Below are 21,592 nucleotides of genomic sequence, written 5' to 3' on the forward strand. Positions count from 1 at the left end.
TTAAAATAATGGCAAAAGCTATACTGAAAACTGACACTTGCAAAAGAATTCGCTCATGGTTGCCGTTTAGGTCTCTGCACAATAGCACATAAATTCCATGGTCATTTACGGGACATAAATGCAAAAATATTGAGTCCATTTTAGCTCGTACTTTACAGCATGACACAGTACTATTTAAACTATGTCAGAATAATTTAACTTAACAGAAATTTAAACTAACAGAAATCTTTTGCTATAAAGATTTTGCACATGTTGCAATATAAGCACACAATGAGAGTAAGAGACTTCTCCCATTTTATGTCAGACACAGCAATTTCCATAGTAAAGGCTATTGCTGCAGTAACTAGAACAAAGTAAGTGTTCTTTACTATCTGTAATCTCTTACAGAACCAGTCCTTTCTTCAAGAGCAACCAACACTAGAATCATATTTTACCTTTAAGTATTCAGAAATCAAATAAGCTTATCTGTGAATGCTGCATGAGTTGTACCAGATTAACTGTATATTTTAATTATTTCTTGTCTTATTCAACATCTCCAGACACAGGAGATTGTCACTGAAGGAGTAATTGCATTGTGGGTTTCAAAATGGGAGATCTTTTAATACAACAAAAATGGCTTCATAAGTGTTTTAGAATGCCGAATGCTTACACACATACTATATTAACTAAAATGGCTTATTACAATTAGAGTAAATCAGGATAAAAAATTCATAGAAGTACTGAAATGATTAAGGAAGCCAAATGCCACTAATTTTCAGTATGGCAGGTTTTCCAGAGCTTTTGAAAGATTCTTCCAAATTCAATATATTTGTTAATATACACAGCCCTCAAAATGATGAAAGTCATCTCCCCTCTGCTCAAGCTAATGGGATATAATAGCCTGATAAAATTCCAACAACGTTATTTTCTAACCAAATTTGAAGATAGGGCAGGGTGCTGCATTTACAGGAATATTGACTCAAGCATTATTTCCCAGCTTCAGATATCCTTTTTCCTCGCAACAAAATGCATTTCACCCATATTAATGCATTTGTTAATGCGTCATCTCTGAAGGTGCTGGGTGCCCTCAATTCCCAACTATTTCAATAGGAATTAAAGCCATTTAAAGATCAACAGAGTCTTGGGTCTTGAATATTTCAGATGCTGTCAAAGGTACTGAAATTACATTCAGTTGTCAGTACAAATTATATTCCTATTAAAATCCTCTTTTCTAGTCCCTCTTCTAGTACTTACATCTGAAAGAAAAATCTGACCGGAGCATGTAAGAAAGAAGTTTCTAAGTCTATTACATTTTCCTGATTTATACTTTAACAAGTTAAATGCCTCATGGATAAACCAGATCCTCAGTGGTGAAACACTGCATGTTATCTGTACCATGTTCTCCGGTCTTCTAAAAGGAAGCAACTGAAAAGGCTGCAGAATTCTTATCTATGAATCCATCTGTTACTTTATGTTAATGTCCTTAAATGGCAGACTGAATTGGATGAAGAAAGAAGTAAAAGAGGGGCAATGAGACAGAGAGGGAAAGTACTTGGCACATCTTACCTGACACATCCTCTGATCTTGATACAGGGAAAGTATAAGAGTAGAATATAAAAATATACTTACAACTTTCCCTCCTGATCTGTGTTCAAATGGGATCATGGTGAACTTCTTTGTCTCTTTCCTGTATGTACAATAGTGCTTCACCCAACTGGAACCAAAGGGAGCAGGCCCTACATAAAATGGAAGCATTAGGTAGTATGTACTTTTTCCAGTTTGTGCATTTTCTTCTCCTGCTTTCCAAAATGATACCTAAGAGTCCTACTTAATTCCTAATAATGCAGTATTTAAAACAAAGGTATGAATTAAGAACATTATAAAAAGTAATACAAATGTTAACCAGTGCTTACTGTTCTAAAAATTGATATATGTAGTATTTCACATCTATGCTTAATGATAAACGGAAAGAATTATTAACATATCTTTGTCTCACTACTACAGACAAAATAATTTTTCCCAATAAAATAAACATCCCTTGGAAACTTTATTTAAGCAGAACATGGAAACCTAGTTTTACACTTGATAACTGCAGGTTAATGCACCTGTGTTGCAAGCTCTACATTATCTACTGATTAAGGTCTGATCACATTTTCTGACACCAAAACTCACTCCCAACTATTTATCAGTGCACACTCTACACAGAATACACTTACTTAAGAGCCCAGCCTACTGCATACAGTATTATTGAGATTTGCATTATAATGTTAACTGTTAAAACTTGGATTCTGACCCTCTGTATCTCCTCACTTCTATTAATTTACTTTTCTTTAAAAAAAGGTCTGCAAAGGCATCTTCTCTTTTGAAGTACTCTGCTCCAGAGTATCAGGGAAGCCCTTCATGACTGGCTCAGGCTGACAGAGGATTTCACTATTCCTAACCTGGAAGGTCTCACTGGCCTGCTCCTCCCCAACTCAGCTTTAGGCATACCCACCTCCTCTGAATCCTTTCAGCTGATTCTAAAGCTCATGATGACCAAGACCAGTGAACTGATCTCACAGAACAACAATTTTTCTTATTTTTTACTGCTAGTTCTCTTAAAACTTATTTATGAACACCATAATACCAATGTTTCCATCAAGAATGTTGTAAAGTCTTCAATTTGTGAAACATTTTACAAAAGTCTCTCATCAGAATAAGCAAACAAACTTTCTATTAGGGCACACATGTAAAAAATATTATTTATGCAAAATATTATTTAAAAAAATTACTTTGTGGCCATTTCTTGAGCAATAAGAGCTCTGCACCTTATTCAGCTTTTTTACTAGAGTGAGAAAGATCTATAATTGTTCAAAGTATTGACAGGATATGATTTGGGTGACATGCACCTTCACAGCAAGATTTTCAACACTAGCTATCAAGCATATAGCCTGCTTTATTTGACCCTATGATCACAATTAGGTAATGAAAGCATATCACTGAACCAAAGAAATTACAATTTCATCATAATAAACTAGCCCAATTTTCAGAGGCTAATTTGACAACTAATGTTGTCTGACAACAAATGTTTGACAGTTCTAGGGGAGGTCATTCGTAAGGGATTAAAAATAACATGAAATGCATCCTTTGGTCAAACAAAACTTCCCCAAATTCAGTCACCTTTGCTAAGAACTGTCACAATTCCAGTACCCTGCTCTTTTTATGAGCCACAATAACACTGCCATTAGAGACTTTGAACATTTACTCAGATGACTCTGTTTAATAAACTGTAAATCCTTTGCATCTTCATGTTACCTGTAGAAATAAGACTTGCCTGTATGCACAATATGGGCACTACAGGAATACAAAAATAAATCTTACTTTTTTCCTGTACGTAGAGATAGCCTTCCATCGTGAAGTGATTTGCTCTTTTATGTTCCTGAGGATTTCTTCTGATCTTGTTCATGAGCTCCTCTACCTCTGACCTTGTTCCTTCAAAACGATTTCGTGTCTAAAACAAGACAGCAAAAACCCATTAGTAGAGAGAGTGGAAGAAAGACTTACTCTTCCTGGAAGATAGATAGTTATAAGAGCTATTTATAAAATGAGAGAATGATTCACGGCATTTTAGGACTGTCAGTGCACAATTTCCGTATATGTTTACTCTTCAAGTTTTCTGATACTCTTCAGAATTGAAGTGTGGTTTAGATATTAGCTGTTGTAACTGTGGAAAGCACACAAAGAGTGTCAGAGTAGATTTCTAAAACAATGCGCTGACCTGTTCAGAAAGAAGTGAAATACTGAGGGCAAAATTACTTTGGATTTGAATATTCAAGTTTCCTTAGAAAAATATTACTACAGATGTCGGCTTAATTCATGAGATTCTTACTAGTTGTCAGGAAAGAGAGGATTTTCTGTGGTTATTGAGAAAAAAGTGACAGGAAGGTCACCAACAATGTATACACGTTGAGACTACACACATGCCAAATGTTTTGATCACACACAAGCAGAAGCATTAAAAAAAAAACAAAAACCCCACACACCACACACACACAAAGTCCAGTTCATTATTATTCCTGAATGTCACTCATTCCAAAGTTTGCAAGCAGTCGCAAGAGAAATATTTATTAGAATATTAGTAAAAAAAATCAGAAAGTAACCATACCATTCACAAATTATACAATAGGACTGCACAAAATAACAGAGCAGCTCACACCTGACACGAGAAACTCTTCAGTTTGGTCTGAAAAACTGGCAATTGGCCAACGAGCAAATAACAAAACCAAAACAATCATGGTAATACCTAGTTTTCTCCACATACCCACTTGCCCAAATTGCACAAACTGAAAACATACATTTAAATTCCAAGCTGGTATTTTCCCCAGTTGGTACATGTGTTTTGAGGAAAGCACATACTTCCAGATGCATGCTTATATGGTCTTGTTGCTTTCTGAGAGCACCTTTATTTTTCTGAAAATGGATGAGCTTCTGAAAATGCTGCCTCACCCATTTGTTTTTTTTCCCCAGGACAAGCATACAGTTGCATACACTGACAAATTTATCATGAATATAAACAAGTATCCATTCTTGTGCATAGACAGATAACACTATGCTCCTGACTGGCCATCTGTACATGCAAATTCCAGATTTATGCTTAGAAGGAGTTTATTCATGGACACAAACATAGTCCATGCAAGCTGGTCAGAGCAGCCACCCATACCCGTATGTTTTATAGAGGATAGCTGAAGATATTCTTTAGGTGATGACTAAGTACAACTGCCTTCTTACCTCCGGGCAAAAAAACTGCTCTGAACCTTCGCCATATCCATCATCTCAATTTCAGGTCACATTTGCTTGAAATTTTGGAGTAAGACCCTGCACATAAACTCATTTACAAGGCTCCAAACAATTTTCTAAGCTCCTTTTCATAATTTCCTAGGAGAGCTGCATTAAAAAATAAAATCTGTACTCAGGACAAAGGCAAAAAAATTGATAGTGACAGACTGCTCATACCTAAACCTTCCTGTCTGAGCACTGATCACTCCAAGGTTAGATGCTTTAAATGATCCTGCCAGGATCTTTGTCGTAGCTGTGCAGTGATCACAAATCTGAGTGTGTGACATACCCTGGGAATGGTGGGATGGAGCACCACAGGCTCCAAAAACCTCAAGAAAATGTCAATCTCCCTTTGTGCTGCGACAAACCTGAGCTTAACCAGGGGTTGACCACAGCTGCTGCACCAATGTTCCCATGCCTCCTCTTCCCAGGGAAGGCCAGGTTTGCTTGCAGGGCAGGAGAACATGGTCAAGGCTGCAAGGACGCTTGTATGGGGTTGGGCACAGAACTGAGATAACAAGAGAAAAGTCCTGGGAGGGCAGGGGAATCTAGTTGGAGATGCAGGATTTTTACAGGAGAATAAGACTGTTGGAAGAATCAGTTTACTGGAGCTTGGGCTACAAGGCTGGGTGTTTGTTTTTTGGAGGTTTTTTTGGTTTTCTTTCTTTCATTTTGGGGGGAGTGAGGCAAAGGCAGGGTCTGGGGCAGGGTGTGGAAAGGAAATCCACAGCATAATTCTCAAAGTAAAGATGACCTGAATGAAAAGGAAGGCAATTACTACAGCTATGCTGGCAACTCTCACATCACTCTCCATATCCAGCTAGGCGCTCTCTACTGAATCTTGTACCCTTCAATTTCTAACATGTCAATCCAGTGTTCTGCCAGCAGCTCAGCTGTACCACAGCCAAGCCCTAGTTCATTTTTCCTTTGGGATGTTTTGTTCATCTTCAACATAGTGGAGAACGTGTCAGGTCCTCTCATTATCTTTTCAGCTGTTTCCTTCTATTCTCCTCTTACCTCAGACAGTTGTTCAGCCTTGCCTCCTTTCTCTCTACAGCTTTTTGAAATCCAGGTTGTTCTTTCTAACTATTCATAAAACTTGAGCTGTAATGGTCAGCCTCTTTTGTAGTTCCTGGGGCACACTGTAATACCATTCAGTCAATTGAAAATGCAACTGTTGACATTAGCTTGCTTTCTTATTCCTCATCACTTCTTCAGACCACTTCACTGGCTCTTTTCCATCTGTAATCTGAAATACAGCTCTTCAAAACTGTATCATAGCTTCCCTCTCATGTTTCATTTCCTGCTGACCTTGCATCAGCTCCCCTCTATCCACTGTGGCTGCGTCCTGCTCCTCATTCTGTTAAGCTAAGCACACCGAAGAAGCAAGTCCGTCCTGAAATTTCCTCCAGAAGCACTGACTTCTGCCATGGAATTCTGCTTATGAACTTACCACTACTCAGTTCCCCTACCCAAGCCAAATGACAGCTCAATAGGAAACTGGAGACTTAAACATATGGGAAGAAAATTAAAGGAATGGTAGGTATCATGACACATGAATCATGTCACCATGTATTACTGCAACCATAATCCTCTCTTCTGCCCTCCGTCTCCCTGCTACTGCCTGCTACTTAAGCCATTTCTAAAAATAGATTGCAACCTCTGAGAAGTAGTTTCTGTGTCTTAATTCCAGGTGCCCTTAGAGGTCAACAAAACAGATGCACCATCATGAATTGCTTGTTCGCAGTAAGGTACGTGGTTTGTTCCCTACCAACAGGCCTCTGGCACATCCAGGTTCCTCTGAGCGAGTTTTATTCTTTAACAAATCTCAAGGAAGCAAACAGACCGTCTGATTAGTGACTCCGTCAGTCCCATTGCGTCAGCCTGCCACCTTGCTTGCTGCCCTCCCAGTCCTGAGCAGATCACACTGGGCAGTTTGGTGTGAGGGTACACTAAGTAGTGGTGGGCCCCAGTTAGCCTGCCCTTGAAGGAACACACTGTTTTGTCAAATACGCCATGGGTGCCAACACCAAGTCTCCTTCTACAGTTCTCCACCCCAAACCAACAGGGATGTTCTTGCCTGAAAGGGCTGCTTTGAGACAAACAGAAACTCCAAGTCACACTGCTGGCAGAGATGCCAAAAGCAATGCTGATCAGCCCAGCTGTTTTTCTTTCCTTTTCTTAGTTACAGATAATATAGTCCTATCAAGCAATGACCCTCAGACATGACCCCCACATACTCGATTTCAAACGCACCTAAAGCACTGAGAACCTTGGCATTTCATTACCCCTCCTCTGGATTCTCCAGCGTTGCATGCATTTTAACAGACTTCATTCGTTTTTAAAGTCTTTCATGATAATCCTTGTGTTATGTCTCTATAAAAAGCTGGAAAAAGGAGTGGAGGCCTTTTACCCGGTGGTTGTTTTTTTAGAGGAGTATTAGAAATGCCGAACTAAGAACTCGCTGGAACTAGCGAGGACTCGTTCAGCGATGTGGTTGCTTAGCCAGGGGAGGGCACTACAGCCCCGAAGTTCACAGGCAATGCACTAACGCCGAGGAGAGCTGGCATTACAGATACCGCATGTACAGCAACTTAGGTGTGCGACTTTATTTTAAAAGTTAGAAAAGGCGTAGATATCCATCTCAACTTACATTTTGTATATTTATCTGCAGGGCCATTTTGTAATGATTGAAGTCTTTAGCAAGTTCATATCCCTGATGATAGAAAGTGAACAAACCCTGAAAAAATGATAGCACCTGAAATACAAACAAAAGACTTGTTAGAATGAAAAACTCCATCTACCAGAATATGATTGCTGCACGTAGCCTTTTTCGAAAAGATGAGAGATTATAAAATGATTTTTTTTTTAAACAAATTTCCACTAATGCCTACAATTTATGAATAACTATTTAGATCCAAATGATCAGCTATGTATGCAGACATTTTTGGGTGGTCCTGTCTCTGGAATTTCACAACTGATCTCGACTTTAAATTTGACCACATTGCCTGTCTCCCAGACTTTCCTGGGTAATGTTTTCCTACAGCTGCTCTGATACCAATGATGTCTCGAATAAATATTTGTCCACAAGGAGGTAATGATCATTCTGTCTTTTAGTCACCATTTCCCAGGTTATTCCTCTCCCGGCTAACAACCACGCTGAGATGACTTTCATAACAGAGTCAACTGGTTTGTTCACAGAAGCTCTCCCTCCAGTAACTTTACCCATCACTGCTTTTTGTACGCAGATCAGACCCCCTATCAGAACCAGCAAATGATCCACGTTGCAGTTTCTGACTTCAGTGTTTCAATTTAAAAGAATGAATGAGTTATACTATATCGGAAACAGGGTGAGGTACAGTACTGCCTACCTCTACTCTTTGGTTCAGGTTGTTGGAAAGAAGCACGTGAAACAGGAAAGAACAACTCCTTATTAAAGAGAACAAACTGAAGAACATATTTAATAAAGTCCGAAGTCATATGCAAATAAACCATTTTCAAAAATGCAAAAAACACTAAGTATTATGAAGGGAAAAGGGGATAAGAATTTGGTACTAAATAATTTCAGTTTACTACCCTAGTGAAAACTTCAAATACAACTTGAGCAACATAAAGTTCAGCCCCATCCAGAGGGAGCTTTCAGAAAAGAGAAAGGGACATGTTTCAAAAACATAATTTGAAGATTCATTACTCTCGTCTGGCTCTGAGGAAACTTCAAATGGTTTGAAACACAAGAACTGAATCCCTAACTATTTAGGGTTTTTTTAAAAAATACATTAAAAATGAGAAAATTTAAAAACCCAAAACCAAAACCAAACAAAAAATACCAACACATCAACAACAAAAAAATCCCACACAACCATTTTTCACAACATTTTCCCATTCCTTGAAGAACGCTAATATATTTTAAGCAATTTATTCCCACTTATGGATTTTAGCAACTTTTTCATACAGAAATAAGCTATATTAAAATATACAGCTCTCATTAAGTCCATAATGACCAACAACTTTGATTAAGGTCATCTGGGACTTTTTTTATTATTACATTAAAATAATTGTATCAGAATAAAAGGATACACTGGGCCCCAAAACACAGACTTCAGAGTGTGAGTGAATGGAATTCACTTCTACAATCCATCCTCCCTTTACCTCAGTATTACACTTACTGTTATCTTGTTGTTTCATGAAGTTGCATTTATACTATGAAGCTAATGCACATTTCACAAAATTTTAGAATAAGCTCTTCTCAGAGATTTAAGTAAGTCTGGTCAGTACATGTATGATTTTCACTGAAATTCAGTGGAACCCCTCGATTTCTGTGCAGATTCAATTGCAATTGAAATCAAACATATCAGACTACCTGATAATGAGCTTTTTAGCCAGCAGCACCCTCTTAATTAATTTGTATCTGCACATCTTCACTAAGAGGCCTCTAAGTGCAACCTTCATATTGAAAACAAAATTCCTTACATTAGTCAGGAATAACATTCCAGTGGTTAAAAACAAATGCAAAAAGTCTAACCCCAACATCATCTTCTTGAGTCCTCTATTCTAACTCACATCATAAATCGAGGTTTTTCCTGTACAGCACAAGGCTTCACATATTTTCTGAAAACCAACATCAATGGATCTAAATCAAGTGTAATTACTGAGGTAAGCTTTGAGGTGCCTGGTTAAGTGTATCTGTACTAGGAATTTGCACAGATGTAACAAGAGTGCTTTAAATTCTGTTAAGCCACATAATTGCATACATTTTCCCAGAAAACAGAGCTCCTTGGCTTTTGTCCAATTGCACTCCTCCTCTGTCCCTTATGAATGTGACAGGGTACTTACGGGTTCCACACACTCAAATTTCTTCCGCTCCTGTATCTCTTGCAACTTGCATACATACTCAAGGGACAGCTCATAGAAGTGTTTTCTGTTCTGCTCCACTTGGTTATCTGCCTGCACACAGAATACAGCTAATGAAGTTTCAAAGACATTTTGCAGACAGCTTCAAAATGACACATGTATAGCATACAAGTGGCAAGTGATAAGATAATTTTCTCCAGACTGGGATTCGTTCCTTTACAACACAGCTCATTCATTTACTTTTAAATGGCAGCAGCAATTCCCTTTTACTAGATAATGTAGGTTGTTTTGAATCATGAGGCTAAATTTTTAGAAACATTCCAATAACACCTCTTCAGGCTTCTTTTCTATGGAATCCAAGCCAATCAGAGCAGGTACTTGTGCACTGCTTTAATAGCAGTGCCTGCCCAAACAGAGAGGGGGGGCTAGCAGCATCTTCCATTAGAAAAGGGGAAAATCATCTCTCCAGTCAAACTAAGGAAGAAAATGTTATTGTTGAAAACCACATTGCTGGTACTGTAAGCTTTACTCTATAACCCAAATAACTGCTGTAAATAGCCAGAATGCTATTGTACCCATCCCACACCTGTGCTCACTCTGACTGGCAAGAAAAGCAATTTTAAAAAGTTCACTTATTGGTAAGACACTTCACAAGTTTCCAGAGAGCATCAAATATTTAAAAATGCAGCCTTATTAGCTGCAGCTGATTTTTAGCTCAGCTTTGCTGAAATGCCAACACCATATTGATGGTGAACAGCTACATTTTAGCTGCCATTCATTTGTACATAAATATTTAACTTTCTAGCATATATGTATTATTTCATGAAGTTATTACTTAAGGTACACGTGCCCTCATTACATTATAAAACTTCAAGAGCCCAAGAACAGAAACCTTTATTAAAACACATTAAAGAAAAGCTACAAAGGGATACTCCAAGTGATCAACACTTAGTCTTTGCCCATGTGATAACACCAAACGCTTCTACACTAGATTACAAAAGGGAACGGAGAAAGGGTTAGGTGAAAGGACCAGACTTACTATCAGAGACTATCTCTTAAATACTGAGACTATATCCTTCAGGCAGAACAGTGACTGCTATGCTTTAAGAGGATAAGTCAAATTAGCTTTAAGACAGTTTTGCCTTAAGCATGCTTTGCTTTGCTGCCCTGTGCTAGAAATCTGTCAGCAGCTAAAGGGGCATAACAACAAATGCCATTAAAAAAATAAAGCACTGATATGCACATCAGTAAGAAACCTGTTTCAAAAAGCCAAGCTATTTGCATGCATCCATAAACCACACAATACAGGAAGTGTTTGAGTTTTCAGCAAAGCTTCTAATTATATATACATGTACTGAAGGATAGCCATAGAAAAAGACTATGAAGTGGGTCTGCTAGGACATCTGGCTAATCGATAGTAAGACTGCCTCATATTCACCAAAGCCCCATGTAAGCCTGTTTCTATCTCTCTTCTTTGTTTTTCAGTTGTTTATTGTTTTGGTTGTCATCCCCTGCCCAAGAATACAATACCCAACACAGACATTTTATTAATTCCTCTCCATTTCCCTGTAAATAAATTATCACATCTCTCCTCAGTTTTTTGAGGCATGAGCCTCACTGTGCACCCAGCAAGTTCACTCACTGTTGCATTGTACTTTGTGTACTGCCGAAGAAATACAGAAATAAGATACACACCGTGCCTCAGTGAAATTCCAGGAATATCCCTCCACTAAGAGAGTCAAAGGCTACGTTAATGTAAGACAGAGTCCACAACATGGCATGTTTTTCATCAAATTTTTGTCAAATTTGTACCTGCATCCTTTATTTACTCCAGTCAGGAGCTGACACAACTAGTCATGTATAATACTAAATTAGGAAGTTCCTGTGCAATTAGATATATCTATTTTCTACACTTGTGCAAGAAAGTTTTTCCTATTTAGCACTTTGACAACATGCTGCAAGTCCTTTTTTTTTTTAATTGCTTATACATTTATACTCCAAAATTAAATGCACAAATGAAAGAGCTTGACTGAAGAATTTCAGAATTTTTGTTCATGAAACTTTGAAGGACATTCAAAACAAATCTATTTGCTCATTCTAGTCTTCACACATGCTTTAAAACTTCAGACTGTATTTGATACAGCTTCAGAATGCCTCTTGCAGGCATTTTGTATTTTTCCATTGAGGTTAGGTCTCATTTCAGACTTCAAAATATGGTTCTCAATATCATCAAGTAAGAGATCACAATTAGTACTTTTTCATTCTTTCTGCATCAAGTTCTTCGGCAGATGATCAATTTGATAAAAGTAGAGGTCCTGACACATGAGCAATGCCCATTAACTTCACTGGGACAACTCGACTCCCCAAAAGACACTTGTTTATGCATATGAGGGCCTATGTTGCAAATACAGTATGGAGAAGTAACACCCTAGTGAAACTCGAGAACAACCCAAGTTCTCAAGTTCCTAGGTAACTTGCCAGATACATTACCCATTTTTAATGAAAGATAGCACAGACTATTTGGGGTGGGGTAAAAAGCAGGGAGAAGGGTTAACTCTGAGGAAAACATTAAATATTTAATGATACAAGGCATTCATAGACTAAGCATTAATAATTCTGACATAATTACATTTCTCTGAAAAAAAAAAAATCCTTCTGCCTACAGCAAGTCGCTGCAAGATTTCTCTGCTATCTTCTCACATACTAGTTGCTGCTGCTCCAGAAATAAAAGCTATTACAAATAAGGATGATGATAATAAACCCACAGGGACAGAAGGAATGCCAGGCAAAATAGATCTGTTTTTAAGTCATAAATTGTCAACAAACTTTTTTGTAGCATTACTTGAAAAAAAAACAGATCTTCAAAACATGAGAAGGAAAAAAATAATGCACAAAAACGCTTCTTTCAGGAATATAAGTCTTGCCATACTTTGCATTAAGCATTAACACAAGACATTTAGTTAATACAAACAATGCAATGCAAATTACATATATGGTGAAGTCTCATAAGAAAGGCAGAGTTTTTCACAATACACTTGCACTTTGCTATTCCCTTAACTATATAAAAATTTAACATGATGTTCAGTACCTCATACACATGTCAAGTAAAGCCTTCGATTCAGAAAATGGTAGGGGTACACTGCTAAGTTCAGCAAATACTGATTTTCTCATCAACCTTTCCAGTTGACAGAAATTTTCCTTTTACCACTATGAATGCTGGTTTTGCATTTGCATAAAATGTATCTACCTATTCAAAAGCCTGCAGCTTACATTAAAAAAGAGGCGCAAGAATACCTCTTGTAATTGTAGCTCTTTCTTCTTAGCTGATAAATTCAAATGCTTTTCTAATAAACTGTAGTTCTTCTCTGTCTCTTTATCAAACTTCTTCTTTTCCTCCTAGACACAGAAACAAAGTAACATTCATTTATATATAAAAATGTAAGAAAAGCCTCCTCCTTTCTTCTTTTAAAATTCTACTTAATCAGAAACACAAGAGAAACAAACTATCATCACTCCAATAACGAAGGAAAAGTATGTTTCCAACTAATTTTTTAAATTAATTTAAATGCTAACTTGAAATGAAATCCCATTGCATCATTATGGTGAAGTTTATCACATGAATGCTTATATCTTCTAAGTTAAAAAAGCCAAAAATACACCTCTTGATTTACTGCATTTTTCATTATTTTCAGGGATCATCCATACCATCTTGGTTTTCAATAGAGGACTTCAAGGGAAGTACCAGTTTCACATAAAGTTCTTTTTTTCAATAATTGACAGGGGAAAAGTGTAAAAACATCATTTGAGTAAGTTCCAATGGCTTCGCAGTTCAAAACCCAAAGCAAATACAGCTCCATATTCCTTAGTATTTCTTGATTTTAAAGCCATACAAAGACCTCTGTGCTGAATTCCTGTTTCCACCAGACTGTTGTTGCATCCGTGAAAAAAAACTTCTTAAAATAAAGAAAAATCTCCATAAAACAAAATCATGCTAGCAAAAGAGAATCTCTCACAGACACATATGAGTATCATTTGCATGTGCAAATCCATTTCTCTGACTATCAAAAGCAATGTATTGGAAAAGGGACAGCAATTAAGTGTTTCTAAAATCTGAGTTCTTGGATGTAATTTAGTAGAAGACACTGTAAAACAACCCTTTCATTTCCTCAGTTCTAGTTTCTTAACTCTGTGTGTTACAACAGAAATCAGTATTGATGAAATCAATTAACCAGTTTTGAAGCTATTTTTAGTATAACTAATTGCAGTTGAAAATAATCTAAAATAAATAAAATCAAACATTAAATTACATGTTCAAGAACTGACAGATTTACTCATCAGAAAGAAAGCAGTTCAATTAAAATACTTTTCCATCATTTGTCAATTTGGAATTTGATTTAAATGTATTCTACCCAACATACTGGTTAGACTCTACAGACATACTTGCTCATTTTTTTTTCTTAACCTTTCATTTTTAATAAGTAATACTACATATAAGTGATACACGTTTTTGTTCTCTGATCGATTGGATTATGAAGATGGCATTCTATTAAAGAGGAGATCTAAGCTGTTTAGGATTGCTTCTCAGCAAGGAATTTTACCAAAAATGCTATTTTTTTTCTCCATTATGAGTCTAAGAACTTCCTTTAAAAAAGCAGCCACAATATTCCTTACCAACTGAGAAACATTAAGATATGCATATGGTATTAGTGTGATTAGAGATAACATATTAGCATACGGGAAATTAGGAAGAAGACGAGGAGGGGGAATCTTTGCATTTATATTATCAAAATTTCCATTGATCTGGTCAACATTTGAGCACTGCCAGAAAAAGAAAGACGTATTGCTTTCTAAATAGGCAAAGATAGAAACTTTACACATGTAGTCTGGGATTAGAGCAGCAACATCTTTTACTAAAGGGTAATTCAATATGGGTCTCAGCTTCCAGCACGATGGAGCTAAACATTTTTTATTTTCTTTTTCTTCTTAAGCCTAACTCAGACCATTTCATCAGCAGGGGATGTAAGATACCAGAAAATCTAAGGCAGCAGATTCAACTTTTATTTTGTAATGGTAGAGCGTAAATTTTTCCTAAAGCAAATACTGCAGTATAAATATAAATATAAAACAATGTTTCAGATATATTTCACTACTAGATGCCATAACTTGGTTTTCAGAGCTAAGCAGTATTATATTTCCAGTGTCAGTACTTTGATTATATTGGATAAATATTCAGTTAAGAATATTCAAAGAGTTAAATATTTTTTGAGGATTTTTATTTAAATGTTACACAATTATGCAAGATTCTTCTACTTCAGGTCACTGAGAATTCTGTCCAAAAAAAATGGCTAAATGACAAATAAGAGCTTCAACTTCAGAGAAAGAGTATGCAGGGAGACACAAGGGAAGAAAGATCCATCCAAACAAAATGCGAGATGTAGACTGCGTGAATGTGACTTGTCATATTAGAAACATCGGGGACAGAATTCTGACTAGTAAATGAGTGAAGGTCATGAGATAATTTAAAGCATTAGGAGTTCTCACCCCAAAAATGACAATGTTCTTTAACACCAAAAATACTGTTGAAATAATCCATTCATTACAGCTGCTTCTATGACAATAGGTTACATTTAGAACAAATTCTCTTTTTTCTTAGAAGACTCCCTATATTACAGACCAAATTTTTATTGTATGTTAATTGGGAAGTCTGATGTACTTCTCAGAAGTCCATAAAATTACACAAAGCTCATTGTAGTATTGAACTGTAATGATTTATGATCAACAGATCATTTTCCATTCATGAACACTAAAATCATATTCATACAGTTAATCATTCCTGCTTAAGTCAAAATGTATAGCACTCTCGTAATTGAAACATTACCTTAGCTATCAAATATCACTGCTGACAAAGTCATGAAATTATAAAATAAAACATCTGTCAAGTGGTAGCTTAAAAAAGTATGAATTGAGTTTTGCAATGGAAAACTGTGTTAAATAGCTGGTTTTCTTTCTTTTTTTTTTGAATAAGCATTTAAATTTCTCACTGATAGAAGGAAGGTAGACAGGTACAAAGACATAAAATTTGTCCTTGTTACTTTTATCCAAAGCTAGTCTGTATTTAATATACAAAGTTTACGTTGCCTTTTTTTTTTTAAATATACACAACATAGTGACAATCTTAAAAAAAATTACTGAATGCTTTCACAAAAAAAAAAAAACACCACCAAAAAAAAACCCCACCACCACACCAGCTTCAATGAGATCCTGTCTTTAGCCTCTCCATCTCTATTTTCTTTCATTCATACAGAGGCAACAAGTTATTTATTTAAAACAAAAAGTAAAACAAAGGCAGTTTTCACTTTGCAGGTTGTAATACGGTTAAAAGCATATGGATGAGCTCCTTTGGGTAGTTAATATTTGTCAGCCTTTGATTGTGCAACTGCAAGCAAATACAAAGCAGAACAGGGTTACCCATTAGGAAGGAGGGCAGGCTGTTAGCAGTATTGCTCCTATTCCAGACACAAGAGATAAGGGAGGGGGAGGAGAGAAGGAAGGGAAAGAACCCATTCTTCTCGAAACATCCTTTCCATTTGTTTCTGAAGCAAGTTCTCAAAGTAGGAAAAAAGAAAAGTGTGAATACATGAAATATAAACAACAACATCTCTCTGCCAAATACGTGTCATTACTGCAATGCAATCTGAGTAGAGAAATTAAACAAACTTATAAAGGCAATGAGGGACAAACCTTTACAGCTCCTAGCTGCTCTTTCCTAAATCTTTCCAAAGGTTTGATCAGAGTTTCAGTAACACTGAGTGCCTAAAGAAAAAAAAGCATGGGTTAGGTTTCTGTAGCCAGACTTACAAGTCACTTTAGCATCAGCAATAAAAAGATAAAGCAAGCAAGCTCTGGGGTAAAATAAAGGAGAAGCATGCAAGTTAGGAGTCTTAAATCCTATCTCAAAAAAATCACATCTCTGAGTTCATTCAAGCTTTCAAAATTTCTATCGCTTATTTCAATCCACTGTCAGGAAAATTAAATCTAAAACAAATGCAGACATTTCAGAAATTTACAGGCTGTGGCCAAACTGCAACTTGTGCCAGTTTTGCAGATCAGGTTGACTGTCTCAATCACTGAACACCAGAATGAGACACAGGACAAATTATTTTCATTTGGGGACACAAAAATTTCTGCAATGAGAAACACTACAAACAACTGCAGAACTGACTGCTGAGTAGCAAATAATAAGCTTTTAACACACAGCTAAAGCCATTAGGCATTGATACATATATTTCCAAATATTTACATTTAATTACAGTAAGAAAAGCTTAAGTTAACCTAAGTTGTAAAATCAAGAGGTGTAAAGTTAAGAAACAAGAGGTTTAGTTGACTGGGTGAGTAGCCACCAGTGCGCTTACGATGAACAGCCTCATAGCCACACTAAAGAGAAACAAAAGGACACCATATGTCATTACATGACAGAAAACTGTAGCTTATTAGATCTGGCCAGCAAACACAGTTTCTAGTTCACGCGACATTTCACCGGAGATGGAGCAGGGTTGAGTTTGGCTTTGGCGCAAACAAGACTTAAAATTTAAAAAATGTTTGAAATCTCAGCAAAGGTTGAAACTTCTTGAATGCAACAGCAGCACGGAAAAGATGGCAAGAGCGTTGGAGGTGTGGAGGAGCAGGTGAGATCCTTTTGGTCTCAGTTCTAAGGCAGACCCAGAGACTAAATTGTGCCCAGGACTGGGCTTATCACAGCCTCAGGGCTGAGCTGCCAGGAGTCCAGGCAGAGCTCCCTGGAAGCCCACCTTAGATACATCAGAAGGCTTCCTCTCTCTTCCCCACCCCGCCACCCCCCTTCAAATGTGAAAAGTTTCAGATAAAACACTGCAGGCTTAAACTCCAGGCCTTCTGGAACACTTCTGAAAAGCTCTTATCATAAAACACAAGAGGGATGTATTAGAGATCTGGCACAGCACAAAACTGAATAGCACTGTCTGCTCCCACCCACCCCCAGAGCCATGCAGGGATTACTGTAGGAGTCATCCTGCCAATTCACTGTAACCAGAGCAACCCAGGTTTTTAAACAGCCACGGCTAACCTATGTAGCTAACTGGAAACCCAAACATCTGGCAAGTCTGGGCCAAACTGCATTTGCACAGTCATCCACACAACAGATACTTCCTAACTTCAGAGCACTTGTTCTCATGGCCCAAACTTTTTCTTTCTGCATCCACTTCCTGATTTTGTCAAAAACACTTAAAGCACCCTTCAGTGCACCCTTGGTGGGAGCAAAAGAAAAAGGAAATCTGACCATTTTGTCTTCCAAAAGTGTACAGCAGCACCGGGCTACCCACAACACAAGAGTCCCTTGCGTCGAGCTGGAGGGTAGGGGAAGGACAACAGAGCAACTTCTGCCATGTCTCCAGCAAAGAGATATCCTGAAGAGTTCACGCCAAGGCTTTGGGAATGCTCTTGGTGGCTGGAGAACCATTGTTCCCTGAGCTGCCTCCACTCCCACCGAAAGAGAGCCAGGGCAGTCAAATGCCCCAAACAGGAGCTGAACTGTGATTCTAGAAAGGATTTAGCCCACCTGGCAGCCTGTGCACATATATCCCAACTACTCAAGCAGTTACCAGGAGTCTCCAGGGCAGTTTTTAGGATACTCAGTTTTTTTAAATTTTGTCAGGCTCCCAAAACTTTCCTGGAAATTCTTAGGGGCTGAAAGGAAATAGCAATTTGCATTTATAATTGGATCAAGCACCAGAAACAGTTTCCTGGGACACAGCAGAAGCACTTGAGGACTGAAAGATCTCTCCTTGCTGACCACAAGCATTCTCACAAGTCAGAGTAGAGAACTGCTGGCGGAAATCACAGAATAGTCCTTCTATATTGGAAAAATTTAAGTTTAAATTGTTTCTGCCAGTTTCCTCCATACTGACAAAGTGAGGGAGAAAGCTATGAGGCCTCCTCAGAGCAAAACTCAGAGAGGATGACACCAGCTGCCAGGATGTAAAAGCACCACAGGTAGTGGAATCATTTAAAAGCATTTAAAGGTAGCAACTGAGCACTTAAATGGTCAGAAGGTTAAAAATAAATATCTAATGACAAGTTGCTTATTAGTTGTTTGAACTTTTACACAAAAAAAGTGAAATGTAAGATCAACAGGTAGTGAATGTATGCTGAATATGAAGTCCGAGTCAAAGAAAACCAAAGCACCTTGATGTAACAGAAAGAAAAAAAAAACCACACACAGAAAAGGCTGTGGTTTATAAACCAGCAGGGCTAGCCGCAAATCACTTGGTCTGCTACACTCCTGTGCAGCATTAACCATGGGAACCACTACACGTATTTGTTTGAAGCAGAAAATAATCTTTAAATCAAAATGGGATGTTCCCTCATCGGCTGCCAACAAACAGATATTCTACTGCTGCCAATGGTATGATATGCCAGTAACTCTTTCATTAAAAGAAAAACAAGCCTCCCCTCCTTCCAAAAAAGACATTTCTCATTTTGCGCAACTTAAACTTTTGTTAACAGATGCCTCTTCAGCAGAATTTTGCCTGCCATAAATACCATACAGGTATTTATGATTTGTCACCCCCTTTGCTTTCTGTGTCTGGGTTAAACAACAGGGCTCTGGAGTATTTCTTGAAGTGGGATTTTGTAGATCTTTGGTCATTCTCATGGAGTTTCATACCAGGCCCACATATAAAAATACAAGAGGGATATGTCCTCCTCACTGAAATGAGCGTGTATGTGAGTTTACAAGTGTGTAAACAGAAACTGTCAACCAAGACGTGACTGGTAAATTTAATGGTGAATTATAGAGCCGTTCTTCTGACTGGCAGAAATAAAAATGAAGTTCGTGATTAAAATATGCACCATACTAGATTAAATAGGGAGGCATTCGCACTGTTTTCCAGTACTTAGGATCTGGTGCTTGTTATGAGAAGCTACAAAAAGATGTGTACTTATTTATAGAACAAAAACATTATTTACGCTGCTATTCATTGTTAACTTAGTTTATTTATAACTTGGGAACTCAAAACAACACTTTTTTTCTTTTTTTTTTAAACCATGGATAACAGATCAGTAGACCAAAAAAGTAAAATTCTCCCAGTATAAGGAAATAAGCTAAGGATCGCTTGAATATATTTGCCATTATCACTTGCACCTTCCTTAAGAAGTACGACCATGTTAAAATGTAAGATTTGCAAGAAAAGTTATATTAGGCATTTAAGTTAAATATTCATTAATACAAAATTACACGTTCCTTCCTATTTCAACTTCTGTCTTGGCTCTTAAATTAATTTTCATCCCTCTACTCCTCTAATCCTGGCAGATTATGATGACAGGAATGTACTATTTAAAGGGCACAAAAAATTTCCTTTATTTTCTTTATATCTCTGATCTATCCAAACCTACCTGAAAGGAATATATACTCAATTTTAAAATCTGGCAGGCAAACTACGGTAAGTGTAAGTCATAAGTTAATCAATATAAAGAGGTCACGTCTCAGGTCACAGTATCTTGACCAGCTTTATGAACGTCAAAGTCTCAAGAATGCTTTAAGAAATGTTTAACCTGATGGGCACACGTGCCTCGGGCAGACAGTCTGAAACTGCTTATGCCACTACTGTTCTATTTGCTGCACCTATGGAAAGGTCAAAGAGTTAACCTAACTTGAACATAAACCTGTCAATAGCAGTAAAAAAAAAAAAAAAAAAAAAATCATCGTTGCCATCATCATCTCAGAAGATCACTGTATCCAACATTTCCAACAACATCTTGAAGCAGGCTTTCAGCTTTGTGTATGCCTCCTAATTTCAGATGCCTTGACAAAACTCCACCTGCTCAGGCAGAGAAGTTGTACAGAACGGTGATAATCCTGACTTTTCCAGCTCCATATTTTTCAAAAGAAATAAGTAACAGGTTGCAGATTAAAGGGCCCAAACCAACACTTCCTAGAGCAGCCCACAAAGGCACAAACTAAATCCATTAGCAAGTGCGTTTACAGCTGCTTGCTACTTCATCAGTCAAGTCAACAAGATCCAACGGGTAACTTACCAGTCAGTGCCAGTCCACAAGACAACTTCATTTAGCCTGTCACTTCTTCCCTTCTCAGAGAAGGTGGGAGTATGGCTGTTTAGGGAGAAACTGCTTCCCCAAAGACCTTCTCCTATGCACTGTAACCTGACAGACAGCACCGTCCACCAGCATTCAGTGCTGCTCACGCTTTCTCACCCTCCTGGAGTAGACAGGAGCAGTCTAAGTTCCTGCTCCCTTTGCGGGCACAACCAGGCTTGCCTTGCTGAGGAGGAAGGCTGCTTGCGTGGGCTGTAAAGGAGTATCAACCCACGAGAGCTGTCCCCAAAGCTCAGTCCAGCCCCTGTGGCTACAAAGGCTAGACCAACCTAAGTTAATCAAAATTTGTTTTGCTTACTAGACAAATGCAGCAGTGGTCTCCCAGCTTTCATCCTAAAAATGTCCTTAGACCTCAGCCTTTACTGGAAGAACTGGAAATTACACAATGCTCATCAATAACTCTGGCGGTGAGGTAAATATGTACACTGACTCTGCTCCATTCTGAATCTAAGCATTCTCCCATACAAGACAGGTTTACTGAGAAAGAAAAAGAGAAAAAAAGCCATAAACATGCACCGTGCTGCAGACTGCACAGCGACACAGGAGTGCTGAGTTCCCAATTCTCATCCCAGGAACTGGAATGCAGATTAGATGCCAAACAGAAAAGAGGGGTTTAAGTTTCCCAGTGCAGTGACTGGAAAGATTATTTGTAGACAGGAGCAGGATTGTTTCTGCCCTCGACAAAGCAAAGAGGGAGGCTGCCAGTCAGTAGGACAGAGCACATGAAACTGAGCAAGTGTCAATGAAACTAGATCTGTGAAGGAAGTTTTGCCCTACTTGATGCAACAGAGAATGTGGA

General features: G+C 37.8%; 1 protein-coding gene across 3 annotated transcripts in view; it reads right to left on the reverse strand.

Annotated features, from left to right (window-relative positions):
* Positions 1 to 21,592, reverse strand: part of ARHGAP10 (Rho GTPase activating protein 10) — a 151,442-nt gene that overhangs the window by 79,961 nt on the left and 49,889 nt on the right. The window contains exons 4-9 of one of the 3 annotated variants that reach the window (XM_072861791.1): positions 16,387 to 16,458; positions 12,940 to 13,041; positions 9,628 to 9,738; positions 7,448 to 7,552; positions 3,340 to 3,469; positions 1,609 to 1,715 (exon numbers count right to left, since the gene is read on the reverse strand). In XM_072861791.1, coding sequence (XP_072717892.1) covers positions 1,609 to 1,715; positions 3,340 to 3,469; positions 7,448 to 7,552; positions 9,628 to 9,738; positions 12,940 to 13,041; positions 16,387 to 16,458 — 627 coding nt within the window. The remainder of the gene's footprint in view (positions 1 to 1,608; positions 1,716 to 3,339; positions 3,470 to 7,447; positions 7,553 to 9,627; positions 9,739 to 12,939; positions 13,042 to 16,386; positions 16,459 to 21,592) is intronic. The other 2 variants (XM_072861792.1, XM_072861793.1) reach the window with 2 other exon arrangements.

This window comes from Ciconia boyciana, chromosome 5 (assembly GCF_034638445.1).
Source record: "Ciconia boyciana chromosome 5, ASM3463844v1, whole genome shotgun sequence".
Lineage (NCBI taxonomy): Eukaryota > Metazoa > Chordata > Aves > Ciconiiformes > Ciconiidae > Ciconia > Ciconia boyciana.